At 34.8% G+C, this 18,856-nt stretch overlaps 1 protein-coding gene across 2 annotated transcripts; it reads left to right on the top strand.

Moving 5' to 3' along the window:
- The first annotated feature begins 5,855 nt into the window (after positions 1-5,855).
- Positions 5,856-17,416, top strand: LOC125261870 (cytosolic phospholipase A2 gamma-like). Of its 2 annotated transcripts, XM_048180424.1 has the most exons (16): positions 5,856-6,236; positions 6,692-6,717; positions 6,905-7,016; positions 9,747-9,889; positions 9,991-10,192; positions 11,118-11,229; positions 11,304-11,444; positions 11,633-11,698; positions 11,779-11,823; positions 12,379-12,636; positions 13,664-13,792; positions 15,370-15,411; positions 16,132-16,209; positions 16,274-16,428; positions 16,526-16,691; positions 16,773-17,416. In XM_048180424.1, exons 2-16 carry the CDS (start codon positions 6,692-6,694, stop codon positions 16,937-16,939), a joined length of 1,842 nt encoding a protein of 613 aa, XP_048036381.1. In that variant the 5' UTR covers positions 5,856-6,236; the 3' UTR covers positions 16,940-17,416. The 2 variants fall into 2 exon arrangements, with proteins under 2 accessions (XP_048036381.1, XP_048036382.1); XM_048180425.1 differs by lacking the exons at positions 5,856-6,236; positions 6,692-6,717; positions 6,905-7,016 and adding an exon at positions 9,322-9,527.
- Positions 17,417-18,856: the final 1,440 nt, after the last annotated feature.

The following is an 18,856-nucleotide window of genomic DNA, read 5'->3' as shown; positions in this document are numbered from 1 at the left end:
AATCTGAAATTCTTTGTCTATATGATAGCCTTGAGACTTCTGTAAATGGTATACCTATTAAGGATAATGTGAAATATCTCGGTATTTATATTGTCAAGAAAATTTCACTTAGGCAAGAAATGAATTTCCTTCCTAAAATTAAAAAGGCAAAACTAATATTCAACAATTGGCTTCAAAGAGATTTATCCTTTCTTGTCAGAGTTCTTTTAATAAAAGCTGAAGGACTATCTCACTTTATATACCCATCTTTCTCATTATTTGTCCATGATAATTCTTGTAAACAAATCAATAGTTTATTGTTTAAATTCTTTTGGAAAAACAAACATCAGCATTTGAAAAGACGTGTTATTTGTGGTAAGAAATCTGATGGGGGTTTTGACATGTTTGATTTTTTTGACGTAAATCATACCTTCAAAGTAAATTGGGTAAAAAAAAATGGGTACTTTATTCCACACAACATCTATAAAAAAGTGGGTGGACTTAAATTTTTGTTAACTTGTAACTTCTCCCCTTCCAAACTACCTATAAAACTCTCTAAATTTCATGAACAGGCTTTGTTGGCATGGAAACTTTGCTTTGTTCACAATTTTTCTCCACATAAAGTGAAACTGTGGAACAACGAAAGCATTCTAAGTAAGAACAAGTCAATTTTTTTTAAGAACTGGCATGAGAAAGGTATCGATTATCGATGTGATATGCTAGATCCACATGGGAATGTTCTTTCTTATTATGATTTCATGTCTAAACATAATTTTCCAGTGGTTCATAAAGAATTTTTTACAATGGTAAAAGCTATACCAAATGGCCTTGTTCATTTAATGAGATGTCATTTATTATTTAAAGAGATTGTAAAGAGTGAACAGAAATTTTTGGTTGAAGCCAGGAGTATTTATGACCCAAAATGTAGTAACAAAATGATAAGAGATGTATTTCAGTCTAGAAAAAGAATTATTCCGAGGGGAAAATTTTTCTGGAATTCTTTAATAGATAAGATTAATTGGAAAAAAGCATGGCTCTTACCCTATAAATTTTGTGTCTCTAATAAAGTCAAAGAAGTACATTTAAAAATGTTGCACAATATATACCCCACTAATGAAATGATTTCTAAATTTAGTAACACTAGTTTAAATTGTAATTTTTGTAAATCTGGTATTGAGTCAATTGATCATCTTTTCTTCAAATGCCCCCTTGTTAAAGAATTTTGGTCCGATCTGGCAAATTTTTTGGCTTCGAAATCTAATTTGATCATTGATTTAAATATGTGCGATGTATTTTGTTATTTTTCACATTGTAAACAAAATATAGAATATATAGGAAATTTAGTTATTTTGTTTGCAAAATATTACATTCATAAATGTAAATTTTCTTCAACAGTGCCCAAATTAAACCACTTTCTCTGTGACCTTAACTATTTAATTATAACACTAAAAAAGATTAATAACAAAAAAAGTGTCAAACTTATAAATCTGTATAATGATCTGATGAATGTTACATAATTTGTTTTATTACCTCTGTATTTTTTTTTTTTTTTTGATTGCTTTCCTTTCACTACTTAATGTATTTGTCTTCCTTATTATTTATGATTGATGTCATCCATTGTTATATTGATATGATTAAGTTGTTCTTGTTCAATCTTGCAATAAAAAAAAAAAAAAAAAAAAACTAGGGTTATATAAGTAACCCGAGACGTTTCCACACACTGACACACTTTCAGGAAAACATCATTTGAGGAAACGCAGATGGAAACTAAATCACATGCTTACCAAGATCATATCAGCACTAGACAAGTGACTTAAAAATGTATGTCACTGGATCATGCAACTCTACTAGAAACAGAAAGTAACTCGCTTCCACTGAACGTTTCCTCTTTGAGTTCTTGCTTCTGAGAACAATATTGACGTCATGAAAATGAACGAATCTCTTGGAAGAATCAACATTTCCACCACTAGTTTATTCAACACTTCAATGTATATCTTTTGAGTGATGTATAATCAAGTTATTAATCAATATTTATCTACATAACTTCTGGCACACACATAACATATTATCTACTTCTATAATTCAAATCATGTAAATTGTTAGGCTGCATGAATTATACCAGGAACACTTCCCATAACACCTGATGTACTCGCTACATCATAAGAAGAAGCGTCTGTTTATCCTGAGGTTTACCGTAGTCTGCCAGATCCAGGCCGTATCCAGATGAGATGGAAGACCTGCGCCTAGACACGACGACAACGCAGCCCTGAAGTGTCAACTAAACTATCCCCTGCGAAGGCCTCCTTCCCTTTCCTTTCCCTGTGTATAGATAAAACGTTATCAAAATGATTCAAGTTCGCATGGATCCGTGGAAGCGACTAATAAATATGGTGTTGCCACCATAGCAACACATCACAATGCAATAGACGGTAGGCCTGTGGGAAAGCCCGACCTGATCATCAGGTTCCTGAGAGGCACCAGCTCTGCGTAACATACAACGTAGCCTAGTTTTGACATAAATGGGCACTAAGTTACAACTTACGCACTACTAAATATTTTTGTGTTGCACCATTAAACTTAGTTGAAGCGTAACTCTACGTATACACTAAATATTTACAGAAGCCTCCTATCAGGAGTAACGGTTAGAATAAAATAGCAAACTGACTGAACTGCATCAATAAGCTCTTGTTTTACCTGACAGACTTCAGACATATAACGTTATGATGCTGCTGACATTTACACTCGCTTACATTTTGAGAGAGAGAACATTATGTGAAAAGATTACTTTGTTAGCCACTCTTCAACACAAACCCGTCCTAAACAGCGCGCCGCTGTGTGCATCGGTGTCAAGTAAAATCAATCATAATCAATAATGTCATTTCTTATGTTTTTTTGTGTCAGTATTTATTTATTGATCCTTATTCATTTATTTACATATAAAAACATTTTCATGATTAAGTAGTAGGCTATTGTATTTAATAGAAACTTATTTTACCGTTAGCTACGTGAGGCAAATGAAGGATAAACTGAAATTCACGGCATTTCAACAACTTCTGCTCACGTATTTGAAGGATCGCTGAGGGTAAACGTCATATTATGCCATTCAAAAAGTCCCATGATGTGCAACATGCTCCTTTCATTGAGCCTTTAGTTTTAATCTATCCTGACGCAGATTTGCGGAAATATAGACTTCAATAATCTACAGGTCATAATGATTGCAGAGTAAATCAAATATAACATTTTATTTGTCAAGTAAAAATGTATCATGTCAATTTCATAGTTGGACAATTAGAAGCTAATTCATAAATAATAAATGCATAACATCAGTTGAAATGCACATGCACACAGTGGTGGATTTGTGTTTTAAGACACTTGTCCATCACCGTGTGGGGGCCTCTGGCTACAGAAGATCCCGCCTGACTGCTTTGCACTTTACCTTATATACAGACCAGAACAAAAGAATTGTAAATATTTATTACACCAACACCTGTTTTGGGGAAGAGGAGTGGGTGTTTCAACACCCAAAAGGAGGACAGAATTCTCCTTAGTTTTCAATCTTCTGCATAATACTAGTGACGGCTGTGAAATTGAGACCATTTTACCAATCACACTGAGACATTTAAAATGATACCAAACATGAAAGAAAAAACTAATAGATACACAAGTTACATTATACATAGAATATGCTTTCCTGAAGAACTTTCAGTGACTTGAGTCAGGGGGAAGGAAAGGTGTGTTTTTTGAAAGACATTGTTGAAATAGTTAATGTGACAGTGGTTTAACCTTGAATGTTATGAAGCAACAAGAATACTTTTTGTGCGCCAAAACAAAAAAATAACAACTTTATACAGCAATTTCTTCTCTTCTCTGTCAGTCTCCTGTGCTGTTGACATAGTAACAGTGCAGCTCTTCCAGGTTCTGTATCAGAATGCTGGCTCAGTATTGGCTGATGCTGTACACGTTGTTTTGGATATTGAGATTGATATTGCTATTTACCCATTTCAATGTTGTTATTTGCTTGCTTTTTTTGCTTTTAAGTTAAGGCCATATACATTGTCACTTGAAAGTTTGTGAACCCCTTGCAGAATCTGTGAAAATGTGAAAAATTGTAACAAAATAAAAGAAATAATATTCGTAATCGTAAACGGATTACAGACAGGATCGGTAGCAGACAGGCAGACAGGATAACAACGCTCAGAACTGTACACAAGGGTGAAAAAAAAAAAAGTTTAAAAAATAAAATAAGTAAAAAGTTATAGAGGAGTTTATGAAAATGATTTATGAACATTGTTTTATATAAAAATCTAAATTTTATGAAACTCTAAAACTGCTAGAAAATCAAAGCCATAAAGTTGTGTTCCAAATTTGAGGTTGATATTTCAAAAAATGAGCTTTCAGTAAGATTTTGTTTGGGCACAGTACCAAAATGTCCCCATTAGATGCCAACAAAGCTGGATTTGTAATTTGCAGTACAGTAACCTGTGAACTGTAACACATCTCTATTTCTGATAATCCCAGACTGCTATTACAGTGGTTTTATCTCTCACATGAGCGATGCAGTTTTTAGTTAGCTGTGTCCATTATTTTTTATTTTCCATTTGAAGCTCCTGAAATGGAGGATGAAGATATTTACCAACAATCAGTGGAAATGAATCACACTGAGAGTGGTTTTGGTAACAGTTTAAAATACTGATTCTTCATTAATGAATAACTACACAGGAACAAATGAGTAATGCATTAATTACACTCTAGTAACCACTATTAACAAGAAACTCTGATGAGTGAATTAGTAACAGTGCTCAGCTGAAGGTGGTAGTTCAGTAACTACTGTTTTTTCATTCCTCCCAGAGAACTACTAAGATCTACTATATACAGATTAATAATTGACATGAATGATGCATAATGTGTAATTAATTCAAAAGTAAAGGTCATGGTAACCCCTAGTGTTATAAAAGGAAAAACATGATAGCTCTCTAGAAACTACTGAAGTCATTGTAAACTTTTGAGGTTTTTGTACAGTTTTGAACAGGAATTTCTTCTGAAGGATTTGGTAATACTTCAGTCATTACATCATTTTATAATTATTTATACATGCATCATTCATGTTAATTATGAGCCTATATAATTCTTTGTAGTTCTCTGGGAGGTATGAAAGAAAATAGTAGTTACTGATTAGCTAATAGTGAACTACCACCTTCAACTGAGCACTATTACTTACTAATTCATCAATTGTTAGTTAATAGTATTTACTAGAGTATTAATAATGCATTACACATTTGTTCCTGTGTAGTTATTCATTAAATGAAGGATCAGTATTCTAAAGTTACTGTGGTTTTGTGTTCAAAAGAGGACGTCTTTGAAGGCGGTGCCCTCCTAAAACCAGCCAGACCAGATCAACCTGGTTTCTTAACATGACCAAATGTTCTAAAACAACATACAGCAAAAACTAATTTCTCATGTCAAAAACACTAGGTCTATCTACTGCTAAGACAATGACATTGAAGACAATATTTTTACATTATACTCTTAAAAATAAAGGTTCCAAAAGTTTGTTTTTTGCAGCGATACCACAGAAGAGCATTTTTGTTTCCCATACCACAGTGAAGTTCTCAAAATAAATTTTTTCTCTGTGTAAAGAACTTTTTAAAAATCTAAAAGAACCTTTTGTGGAATGGAATTTGGTCCTCCAAAATCACCGTCTTAATGCATTTAGCAGCATATTCTTTATATGGAAAAATCGTAACATACAATTTAGCGAGTGTGTTCATATTCTAGGCACATCTGCTTGCCCGTATATATGGATCATTATACTGACTCACATCTATGAATTACTTTCTAGAATATCCCTACATGATAATGTCAATGTGTGTTAAAGAAACAAACATAAATTAAACATCACACAACATTATTAATTTAACATGTGCAAGCATCCCTATCCCTGGTAATGTGTCTGAAGTCTTTTGCCTTTTCTTTGTAAAAAGAGCCTTAGATAAAAATGTTCAATAAGATCAACCTGTTGCCTGCCACAAAAACTAAAACTAAAACTAAAACTAAAACTAAAAAAAAATTACAAGGAAATATCAAAATGTGATATTACTGTGAATGATTGTATAATTTATCATTCACAACCTCACCGTCATGATTATGTCTAGACTTGCAGTGTAGTTTCAGAGCCATATAAAGAGCATCTTCTGTCCAGATGTCAAGATAACAGCTGCTGTGGTGTTGCTGGTGAAGATTCAGGATATACAGGAATAGTAAGTATTTACTTTAAGCTTAAAAATATATAATGTCATTTCAGCAATAGCAATGCAGTTAAAAGGTTTCACGGCATTATAAATTATATGTTTCTGTAATTTGCTTTAAAACCAATTTAAACAGTCAATTATCGTATTTCAATGACAAAGTTTTCAATTTTCTATGCATCAAAATCTGTGTAATGTTCTTTAAATATACTATAAATAATTGTATGTTTGGAACAAACTTTAAGTCAGTTTAATTTAAGTTAAAAGGAAAAAAAAAAAAAAAAAAAACTTTACAGTGCTGCTATTTTGATCCATACATGTTATTTATCTGACTGTATAAGAATAAAAACTAAAGGATGTAAATTTGCATGACGTCCCAAACAATCAGCTGTATTATAGACAGTAATATATATATAATATATATATAATCTCAAATAACAGAAACTGTGGACTCTATTGTTTTACAGATGAGTGCATCCAAACCCCAGGAAAGGTATGTAATCCTGCTCAGATTCATGGAAGCATTAAAATAAGTTTTGTACTATTACTTACACAATTAAATTCTAACTGAGAATAACTGTTCAAAATAAACGGCAGACTTAATTGCATTGAAATCTAGAATATTCAATATCTAAATATCAAATAAGTTAAATTCAGGACTGTTCTGTCTGTCGCTGCAGCGGTGAGGTGCGAATCGAACCCTCTCTGAATAAGAATGAAGCAGAGTTTATAGACGGAAGGAGAAAATCTGTTCTACAAAGCCTGAAGAAGCTTCAGATAAAGTGCAGTCAGGTAAAGCTTCTTATTTTATACTTCATATATCTGAGATGACCTGTGAATGGTGCTGTGGCCGATGAACATCAAATGTTAAGTCACTTCATATTTTAGGGCCCTATGAAATCCGTTTTATTTTTTCCCCAAATTCCGTTTTTTTTTTTTTTTCAGTTTTTTTTTAGACTCCATTTTAATGGTTAAATTAAATTTTAGCAATCATAAAAGTATGTCTAATTAACTGAAATAATGAAACTTATCCAATTTACCAACTATTAAAATTTTAACAAAAAAAAAAAAAAAAAAAACATTTTTAGGGCCTTATGATATACATTTTATTCTTTCCCCTCAATTTTTTTATTTTTTATTTTTTAAAAGTTTTATTTTTTTATTTGTTTTAACAAATTCTGTTTTGTGTTTTAATTTTCTGGATTCTATTTTAATGGTTTAATTATATTTTGCACTCTGCAGAGCGCATTGTTTGCCAAGTCTTCCAATAATGCAAGATAAGCCATTGCCAACATTTTTCACAGCTGTCTTTTATAGGGTTTGACACCAGTTACGCATCGTGTTTAAAACTAGACAAATTATAAATTGAGTGTTTTATAATTAAAGGAAACACAGGACATATGTGGATTGCTTAATGCATACTCAGGGCTCAATGCTAAGGAGTTTTTTCTGCTGGCCCAGTTGAGCTGGTGGTTAATTTTACTTGCCCTGCCAAAATTTTCACTGGCCCCACAACAAAAAAAATTATAAAGTAATAGAAAAGAAAATGAGCCTATAAAATAAGCCTAATTATTGTTTTTGTTGTTTTTGATACATGTATCCTTAATAAATAAGGAAAACCAAAAGCTACTAGATTACTCATATTTAAAATGTAAGTAAGTTAAACAGTAATAAAACGAGAACAAATAATCAAAATACAAGTAATGGCACAAATACAACAGATCATAAATGAAATAAATGGTGCTTTTCAGGTTTATGTAGGTTTAAGCAGGAGATTTTCAGCTACAGAAATTGTATTTAATTCTAATTACCTACCGATATTGTAATTATATAAAATATTCACAGGCAGATTTATGTATTTTATGGCATATTTTTATGTATTTCCCCGGCGTCAAATCAGGCACATATAAATGTCAGGAAACACGACTCCTGGCTGCATGTCCATAATATCCATGGATTAGGTTTATTTGACAAGTTGTAAGAAACACTTTCGAGTCCAACCTTTAGTGTAATTTGTTTTACTCGAGTTTTCGCAGTTCCCCCTCTTAAATCCAGTCATGCAGCAGGTTCTTTTGCCACTCAGTCCAGCTGAGGGAGCGCGTTCCGGCGGGAAAGTGACGTCGATGCATACCCTCTATTGAAATCGCTTTCATTTTCCCTTTCGAGATTGCAATCACACATGCTGTGTGTATAGAGGGTATGCATGCATCGACGTCACTTTCCCACCGAAAGCACGCTCCCTCAGCTGGACTGAGTGGCAAAAGAACCTGCTGCATGACTGGATTTAACAGGGGAAACTGCGAAAATGCGAGTAAAACTAACGAATTACACTAAAGGTTGGAATTGAATGTGTTACAACTTGTCAAATAAACCTAATCCATGGATATTGACATGCAGCCAGGAGTTGTGTTTCCTGACATTTATATGTGCCTGATTTCGACGGTGGGGAAATACATAAAGCAAATCTGCCTGTGAATATTTTATATAACTACAATATAGGTAGGTTTAAATCCGCGTAATCACTTATATCAATGTTATATCGTCATATTGTCCAGCCCTAAAACATATATAGTTTTATAGTATAGTTTTTGTCAGTGTTGTTGTTTATTGAAAAACACCCAATTATGCAGAATATAAGATGGAAAATATTTAATTGATCAGTTGTCAACACAATATATAACAATACAATATATACGGTATGATTTTACCTCAAAATGCAACAATTTGACACAAAATTATAACTGCAAATCCACGTTTCTCTGCCTGGAGTCGTTGCTTTATGCAGTTTTTAAATATATACCTCAGGTTTTGTATCAAAGCTATTTGTACAGTCAATCACAAAGCTCTTTCCCGTTTTGGGTGTGTTTTGTGTGTTTTTCACGACATTCACGCTGAAAACCAATGCTGCCGCTCAAGGGGTTCGCACACCGGACGCGAAGCTCAGCGCCGCGACACGTCTTTCAAATTCGAACGCATTGTTTTATATTTTTTCTGAGTCGTAGCTGGGCGCCGCGGACAGGCGCCGAATGTCGCCGCCAGTGTAACAATGCGTTCGAATTATAAAGACGTGGCGAGGCGCTGAGCTTCGCGTCCGGTGTGCGAGCCCATTCAGTCTTTTGCCACTCAGTGGGCGTGGCCGCAGTCGTAACGGTCGACGGTGACGTCACGTGCATACCCTCTATACTAGGGAGTGTCAGTACTTACTACACATTTCACAAGATTGGATATTTGACAGTGATGCTCAGGAACTGCAAACTATTCACCATTGTCCTATCAGCCATCTCTCCTTACTCTCTTTACATGGTGAGTGAGATCTGATGAACTACAAAGTAACAGGCTCCTGCTAGCAAACGACTAACCATGTCTCTTTCGGGGCTCCGTAGACTGGATTTAATGTTCGGGCACACCCCTCCTAGCAAACAAAAATATGTTCTAAGAATCTTTTATTCTTTCTGTTAGCTGGGCTCTTACTTTAAAAATAAGGTGGATAATCTAATGCTTTGAATGGTGTGTGTGTTTCAGGATGAGGTGCCAAACATTGCCTTACTGGGTTCTGGAGGAGGACAACGAGCCATGGTGGGATTGCTGGGATCCCTGGTTCAGCTCCAGAAAACAGGTCTTCTGGACTCCATCCTTTATCTGAGCGGAGTCTCTGGATCCACCTGGTATGAACACTGAGAAACACACACATACACACACACACACACACACACACACACACACAGGTTGAATGCCAAAAATAAGAGCATATATTCTTCCTCTGAAGGTGTATGGCCTCCGTATATCAGGATCCAGACTGGTCCACCAAACTAGAGACTGTGAAAAACAAGATCATCAAGAGACTCAGCGGTCCTGAAGTCAGCTGGAAAGAAGCATTTGCCAAACTGAAGAAATATTACTATGGGAAAGACCACTTCAGTCTGACTGATATCTGGGCAGTGATGGTCATCACGTCATATGTGAAAGAGGTCTGTAAATAGCCTATTCCTGACCCGGGACAGATCTAGAAAAATTTTTATAGGATGGCACGAGGACTATGAGGACTAAACATCTCTGAGCTTATAGGGATAGGTCTAGACTACTACATAGAGAATATAACACAAAATTAATACACAGATAGGTGATAAAATTAACATGATGTTATGAATAATGAATCCATTGAAATAAGACTTTTTTTTTTTAAGTCAAATTTGCGCTTTTCACAATACACATATCGTTTTAAAGCAGCTCGTCGGAAGTAAGACCAAGTTCTTCAGGGGTTGTGTGAAGAGAAAAAAAAAAACAGGAAATAAATATTTCTCGAAACTACTCAGGGAAAAGTAGCATTTTTACAGAGAACATGTTATTGATATCTTGCAGTTTACTAAGTGATTTAAAAGCGGTCCACTGAATCGGGTGTATTGTGTATTGACTCACTAAAAAGAACCGGTTCATAAGAGTCATTTGTTCATGAATTGGTGCACATGTTGTTCCCTCTGTGTGTTTTTGACTCACTTAAAGAACCAGTTCATAAGAGTAATTTGTTAATAAAATCTGGCTTACATCGACTATATCTGAAAATACAGACAGTGTAAAGCACATTCACTCGTTTTAACCAACATCAGAGATAAAACTGACATGAAAAGTAAAATCTCCAAAATGACTTTTGTACTTCAGCAGTCATATTTCTTTATCTCAAGCATGAATGAAATGATAAAATTTACTAATTTTCTCAGTAAAATTCTCTTTATAAAGTCTCTCACTGCATAAATGTAAAGATACTTGAGGCTTTGAGTCAAGAGGACTGTTGTTGCACAAGTTTTAAGTTGAACTTGTTGGTGATTGAAGAAATTGAATGTATTTGTCCCCGGTCTCTACAATAACATGAAGCTGTGAATACTGTGTTCTCTGTAGATCGACGAACACACACTCACAGAGCAGTGGAGCCAGCACAGTAAAGACGGTAAAGTCCCGTTTCCCATCTACACCGTGATCGACAAGAAGTGCAAACAACGCAATATCGGAGGTCTGTGTTTGTCTGAAAGAGAGAGAGATAATGTGTTTGTTTCAGCTGTTATATAGACGTGTTTCTGTCTGCAGACCCCTGGTTCGAGATCACTCCTCATGAAGCAGGTTATTCTCTCACTGGAGCGTTTGTGGACGCCTCCAACTTTGGCAGCAAGTTTCACAAAGGCTCCAAGAAAAATCAGCAGGATGAATTTGACATGCTGTACCTGCAAGGTAACAAACTCTTAAAGGGGAGTTTAATATTTGTAATATCAGTTTATATTCTACATCGCACACTGTACAAAATTTACCTAAATTTCAGGTCTGTATTAGCTTATTGCGTAATAATATGTGCTATTTATGTTGTGTTAGGGTGTAATGTTGTACCTGTGTCCAGTGTTTTACTGTCTGTTTTTCTGCAGCTCTATGCGGAAGCGCTTTAGCTGATGAAGTGGAGATTAAGAAACTTCTCTGGCAAAAGATAAAAGGTTCTGACCTTAATTTGACTTAAGTTTAACAGTTATTTAATTACCATCCATTTGATTTTTTTGTTTGTTTTGTTTTTCAGATTTCTTTCAACACAAGGAAACAATACTTAAGGAAATGGGAAAGGGTAAAGCATTTCTTAAGTTTTAAAACTATTTAACAGCCCTGATTTGATGTTTTTAAAGAAGTCTCTTCTGCTCACTGAGGCTGCATTTATTTGATCAAAAATATAGCAAAAGCTGAATCAAAGCTGAATTTTCAGCATCATTACTCCAGTCTTCAGTGTCACGATCCTTCAGAAATCATTCTAATATGCTGATTTGCTGCTGAGACATTTACGATTATTATCAGTATTGAAATGACACATGATACTTTTTCAGGATTTTTGATGAATAGAAAGTTCAACAGAACAGCATTTATTTGAACAAGAAATCTTTATAAATGTCTTTACTGTCACTTGATTAATTTAATGTGTCTTTGTTGAATAAATTTATTTTTACCTTACCCCAAACTTTTGAATAGTAGTGCATCAACAGTTTCCACAAAAATACGAAGCAGCAAAACTGTTTTCAACATCAATAATAATCAGAAGTGTTTCTTGAGCAGCAAATCAACATATTTCTGATTTCTGAAGGATCATGTGACACTGAAGTGATGCTGAAAATGTAAATTTAATCTATAGAACCGCATGAGAGGAGACTGGAAGCATTGGCAAGAGAGAGCGGAACAGGGTCGGAAGAAGTCTTTGCAGCGGGATTCAAACCCGGGACGCGAGAAGTGCTACTGCACCCTCTATCAGAGCGCAGACAACAAGATCCAAACGCTCCAGCTACAGAAGAGTGTTACCAGGTGCTCATGAACCTCGTGGACATGAATCTCTCTGTTTTGACTGGCAAAGATCCTTCTGCTTTTGATGAATCCATCAGGACATCACTGAACGGTAACAAGCCACTGATTGGTCTGTATGTCCATCACAGCCTTGTGTTCACGTCTTAAAGTTTTAGGGCCCATTTGCACCAGGGATGATAACTAGATATAGTTCTAAAATCGCTCTAAATATAAAAGAATAGCAGAGTCCACACCACAACTGTAACGGCGCAGAGAAACAATATCATTGGAATCACTTTCAGAATGATTTTTTCCAGCTGATGAACAATAGAAACATTGACAGCCAATCAGAATCCATCCTGCTTAAAGAGCTCAAGCATTTAAAGTGACAGATGACAAAACTGCATCTTGTGCTTAAAGGGTTAGTTCACCTAAAAATATTAATATTAATATCAAGATTAATATTTTGTAAATAAAGTAAATAACAATTACCCTCAATTAGTTTCTTTCTTTTGTACATAAAAGATGATATTTGAAAGATTGTGTGTAACTAAACATTTGATGGACATTGACTTCCATAGGAAAAAAAAATATATATATATATAGTCAGTGGGGTCCATCAACAGTTTGGTTACAGACATTCTTCATCTTCTTTTGTGTTCAAAATAATGAAATTCATACAGGTTTAGAACAAGAATTTTCATTTTTGGGTGAACTAACCCTTTAATAAACAGAATGATATTGTGGATTGGTGTGGACGATGTGAACGCTAAAATAGTTATCGTTATAGTTCGTTATATAGTTCGTTATAACGATACGTAATAGTATCGTTATAACGGGCCTTTGAGACAGATTTGAGAAGGAAACTTAAAAAAAAAAAAAAATGAAATACTGTAAAAACACAAAAGGCCATATTTCATATCATATCTGTGTTTAAAATGTGTCATTTGTAAGTTTCGCTTTGGATAAAAGCATCTGTTTATGATTAAATGTAATTTAAAAAAATGTATTAGTCAATTTTTGCTCTTTGGCAAAATTTTAAAACAATTATGAAAAATCAAACCAAACCAAAAAAAAAAAAAAAAGATACACATACTAGAATAAAAACTCACTAATGTACATGTCCCGTCTTTTTACAGACCTCTCTGGAGGCAAAATTCGTGTGGAAAGCCTGAGAATTTCTGATAAAAAAGCAGAAAAACTGAATATGAAGAGTTACACCATGGATGTAATCAACAATTTTAGAGGTCGGATTGGTTGGCCATTTGGTAGGTTGAACTGTTTCTAATATCCATCCATTCTCCACACCACTTTTCTAGAGTTGTGGGGATGCTGATTTACACCTTAGTGTACCTTAGTGTTACCAAAATTTCCATCTATTATTTTAACAAACTAATAAACGTAATGTGATGCATATTTGTCAGTCACACATCAATAAAACAGATCAGAACCTGTTTCAACCTGGTTATTGTGAATTAAGAAAAAAACACTTTAGCACTATTATAGAAAACTGATTCATTCATGTACGACTGACAAATATGCATTACATTAAGTTTATTAGTTTGTGTTAAAACTGTATAATTCAAATGGATGGAAATTTTAAATGCAATTTTTGATTTTATAGCAAGATTGATACGTATACCACTGTACATTTAATATTTTAGATATTTAAGATTCAAGATTCAGATATTTTTATCCTCTAGTTCTTTTGAAAACCAGTTAGTTCTATTAAAAGACAAAATACTTGTCTGACCCTGTAATGAAACATGTAGTCAAGAAGTCTATACAGCCAACATTGTTCTCGATAAGAACTCAAAATCAAAACTACACTGTCAAAATGAACAAAATAACAAGGGAATATATTACAAATCCAACTGTCAAACCGTGTTTTTGCCTTGCCCCAAATCACTGTCGTAAACCTATAATAATCAGCCTATTTATATTTAAGCTGTTGATATGGATTTTGCATGAAACTGCTTACTTCTGTGTTTATGTCTATCTATAAATAAATGAAAGAAGTTCAGGCTACTATATGCAGTGGAAGGTGTCATAATAGCTTGAATCCACGACAAATGAACATTGAAACTAAATGAGTTTACAAGCAAAAAGTGAAAGAGAGAGAACCAGTAATAAAACATGAATCAACATAATTAGAGTAGCAGTTCTTTCTTAAGTTCAGAAAACAATCTTTATGCTGGTAACAATCTCTAAACCAGTTTTGAGTATTTGCCTATAAATATCCTTACTTGCGCTATATTCCAGATAGATCATATTTTAGATTTTTCTCACCTCCTTCTAGGAAATAACGTCTGGAACGCCACTCAAAGTCAGCCATTTTGCGTGAACTCGGGGTACATCGATCAACCCCGACCTCAGCGACATGTGTCATTTTGAGTCAATTCCAAGATGTTGTGTCCTGACGCCAATGGATATGAATGTAAAAACAAACTTTAACATTAGACATTAAGTTTGTGTAATGTTACCTTCATTTTGCTTTTCGTCAGCAGTTTTCAAAGCGATTTTATGTCATTTTTATTCTATTTTGCCATAATCAACACAAATACGCAATATGCTCTCATTGTGTCATGTGGTCAACATGTGAATGTGACGTATGAGTGACTGGAACTCACTGAGGTCTGAAGTGGGACATTTCATTTCATCCAACCTCATCTGGAACGCAGCATGAGTTATAGTTTCCACGATTATCTTTTAATTTTAAAAATGTATTACAGTATCTATTTGGCAATCTTTTAAAACAATTATGAAAATCAAACCATGAAACAAAAAAGATGCATACTAGAATAAGAAGAACTCACTAACATGTACATGTCCCGTCTTTTTACAGAGCTCTCTGGAGGCCAAAGTCATGTGGAGTTTCCACGGTTAAGTAAGCACCAATCAGAGGCTGCATTTTCATGATGTCATCATGTAGACTTCTTACAAAGTATTTTACAGTATTTTAAAAATACAAAACACTAAAGTATAAAGTGATACAAAACACTAAAGTATAAAGTGATACAAAACACAAAGCCATTTTCATCAACCCTATCAAATACAAAAATATTATTTTGTATTTGAAATACATGTATCAAATACTGCCCATCCCTGTATATGTATAATATATATATAAAATTGATATAAGTGATTACTCGGATTTAAACCTAACTACATTGTATTTATATAAAGCATATAATGCATTTCCCCGGCATCGAAATCAGGCACATATAAATGTCAGGAAACACGACTCCTGGCTGCATGTCAATATCCATGGATTAGGTTTATTTGACATGTCATAAAGAACACTTTCGAGCCCAACCTTTAGTGTAATCGTTTGTTTTACTCGCGTTTTCGCAGTTCCCCCTATTAAATCCAGTCACGCAGCAGGTTCTTCTGCCACTCAGTCCAGCTGAGGGAGCGCGTTCCGGTCAATGCATACCCTCTATAGTAATTAACAAGACACAGCTGAACTCAAACACTAATCAATCTGTAACCAAGGAGACAAACAAGTGGCAGGAAACTTATGCTTCAACCACTAGAAGGCCAAAAGAACTATTTACTCAGCCTGAAAACTGAAGACCTTAATTAATAAGAGTGCATTTGTTTTCAGGTGCTTGGACGAGCATTATTAAATGCATGAATCACTGGACCTGGGGCAGGAATTATAACTTCCTCCACGACATGACAGGTAAGAACAGACCTGCTGACTGGAAATTCTGTGTGAATAATATAATAATGCTGTGATCCCTCAGGTGAAGCAGTGCCCTCCACTCTTCAGGAAACTGAGACGAGAGACTATGAAGATGCCGGACTGTTGCTGAACTCACCCTACTTCTCAGTGCTGAGAAAAGAGAGAGACATCGACCTCATCATTTCACTGGATTTCAGTGAGGGTGATCCTTTCATGGTATTATACACATTTTTCATTCTCTACAGTTTCACTCAAAAGAAAATGTTAGTGATTTAAAAAAAATAAGAGCAATTGTGATGCTTTTCCACTGCAGACAGTGAAGGAAGCTGCCAAGATGTGCAAGGAACTAAACATCCCTTTCCCTGAGGTCAACATTCCCAGTGAGGACTTACAGAAACCGAAGGACTTCTATGTGTTCAAAGGCAAAAACACTCCAACTGTGATCCACATCCCTCTCTTTAATATGGTCAACTGTGGAGGCAAGTTAAAGTCTTACAATGTCCTGAATAAAACTGAAATATCAACTGTGTTCTGATTTAAGTGTGTTCATGTTTCTTCAGATAAAATTGAGGCCAAGAGGAAAAGTTATAAGACCTTTCAAGGTCCTTACAGCGCTGAGATGATCACTGATCTCATGGAGGTCGCTGGAAAAAACATCACAAACAACAGAGGAAAACTGGTGGAGCAGATCCGTGCGGCCGTTGGGCAAAAAGGATCCAGGCGTTAATGTTTAAAATCTGAATATAGACTAAACTGATTTGCATATCAGCAGTGTTGGGGGAAACGCATTATAAGTAACATGAGTTATGTAATCAGATTACTTTTTTTCAAGTAACTAGTAAAGTAATGCATTACTTTTAAATGTGCATTGTAATATCTGAGTTACTTTTTCAAATAAGTAGCACAAGTTACTTTGTTATTTATTATTTATTATTATTATTTATTATTATTATATACGCCTCTCCTGTCGCCATGTTGAGAGGATGTGTGGAACGTAACACATTACTTTCCTTAAAAAGTAACTAAGTAATGCAATAGTGACTTTTTATGGCGGTAATGCGTTCATTTCCAAAGTAACTTTCCCCAACACTGCATATCAGTCATTTTAATTTATTTTTAATTTATTTCAGTCAGTTTAATTTATTTTTCTGTCAGCATTTTTTTTCTTCTGCAAAATGCTTTTTTTCCTGCTAATTCTGTTTAATATGTTTCTGCATGTTTCACTGTTTCATCATTATGCCAGCTGATTATAATAAAACAGAGTTTTGGTCCTGAATGCTGACTGGTCAATTCAGAGTTTCATCATTCCCCCCCCCCTGGTATTTTGGACATACAGTATTTAAAATGGGTTCTTATTAATTCCAAAAGGGTTAGGATTTTGGTTTCCCTAAACACAGTGTGATAATTAAATTTCCAAGAAATTTCTTCCATGCCCTTAACAGTTAAATACACTAAAAAAGTTAAGTATTTGCATCTATTTGATTTTAGTTTAGTAATCATATTTTCAAAAATGCATCTACTGTATTTGATTCCTTATAATCAGTATAAACCAGCCCATTTGTGAAAACTATCAAATTGAATCAGTTAAAGTTTTTATAAAGTTCTTAATGTTAATGTAAATCTAATGTAAATCTATGTGGTGTTTTTAATATGCTTTAAGACAAACCATGTGCAAATTCATCAGTCAACACCATTGCTGAGAATTTTGTCCTTAAATCTGAAGTGAAAAAAACACGATTTGAAATCGCTGGTGTGTGTGACACCTAGCCTGACTTCGTCATACTCATATTCTAGGGCAGAATGTGAGTCTGATACTGCTCCATTGCACTTGAATTATGGGGCGTGTCTTAACCGAACCAGTAAAAAAAAAAAAACTCTGCACTCAATTGGATAGACCTACAACCAGAGCAACACAGTAAGTGACGTATGTTGAACTTGTACTTAAACTTTTGCCGAATCCTGTTGGAAGGATGGCAAACACATCTTTCCCATCGACAAATGCCTTGATTGTGGTTCTTTGTTCGTCTTTTAAAATTAATGCGCTGTCGATTTCTTTTATTACAGACGTGATAGCGGAATCTAAACATCTTACTTCTCCAGCTGCAGTCATCGTTGGTGAAAACCAATTCAACCCAAGCGCTCTTTGATGACGTGGAACCGCAGATAGCCTGTCCATCATCGATTAAAGCCCGCCCTGGCAATTTGATTGGCTCGGCCTTCTGGGAGCCGAGCATAATTACTCCACAATGGATCGAGTCCAGACCGAACTTCCCGTCCAAAAAATGTTGTGGGCGGGGTTCGGGCTGGCACCCAGGCTATGTGACGCCACAAACTACCTTGTAACCCAGGTGAAAAAAAAGTACATTTCAATAATGTACTTAAAGTGCTCTATTTTCGCGCACTAATTTTGTACTTAATATACTAAAAATTCTTCTTTAGTACTTCATCTTAAGAACATCTAAGTGACACCATGACACTTAAATGTGCTTTTAATATACTATCTCTGTATTTAAAAAACGTCTCGGTTATGCATATAACCTTAGTTCCCTGAATAGGGAACGAGACGCTGCGTAGTCGCTATCGGAGCGCCTCTGTGTGATGTCGTCATAAAGCACGTATGAAATCTGTCCAATCAGGAGACAGT

The sequence above is a fragment of the Megalobrama amblycephala genome, unplaced genomic scaffold, assembly GCF_018812025.1.
Source record: "Megalobrama amblycephala isolate DHTTF-2021 unplaced genomic scaffold, ASM1881202v1 scaffold516, whole genome shotgun sequence".
NCBI lineage: Eukaryota > Metazoa > Chordata > Actinopteri > Cypriniformes > Xenocyprididae > Megalobrama > Megalobrama amblycephala.
The sequence above is the reverse complement of the archived record's forward strand: the minus strand, read 5'-3'. Positions and strand labels throughout refer to the sequence as shown.

What these genes read in the sequence shown, in the direction of transcription:
- LOC125261870 (XM_048180424.1), top strand. Translation starts at nt 6,692, where the DNA reads ATGAGTGCATCCAAACCCCAGGAAAG. An exon ending in GGAGTCTCTGGATCCACCTG is followed by an intron (nt 9,890 to 9,990) that starts GTATGAACACTG and finishes CTTCCTCTGAAG; the next exon opens with GTGTATGGCCTCCGTATATC. An exon ending in ACTTAAGGAAATGGGAAAGG is followed by an intron (nt 11,824 to 12,378) that starts GTAAAGCATTTC and finishes TTTAATCTATAG; the next exon opens with AACCGCATGAGAGGAGACTG.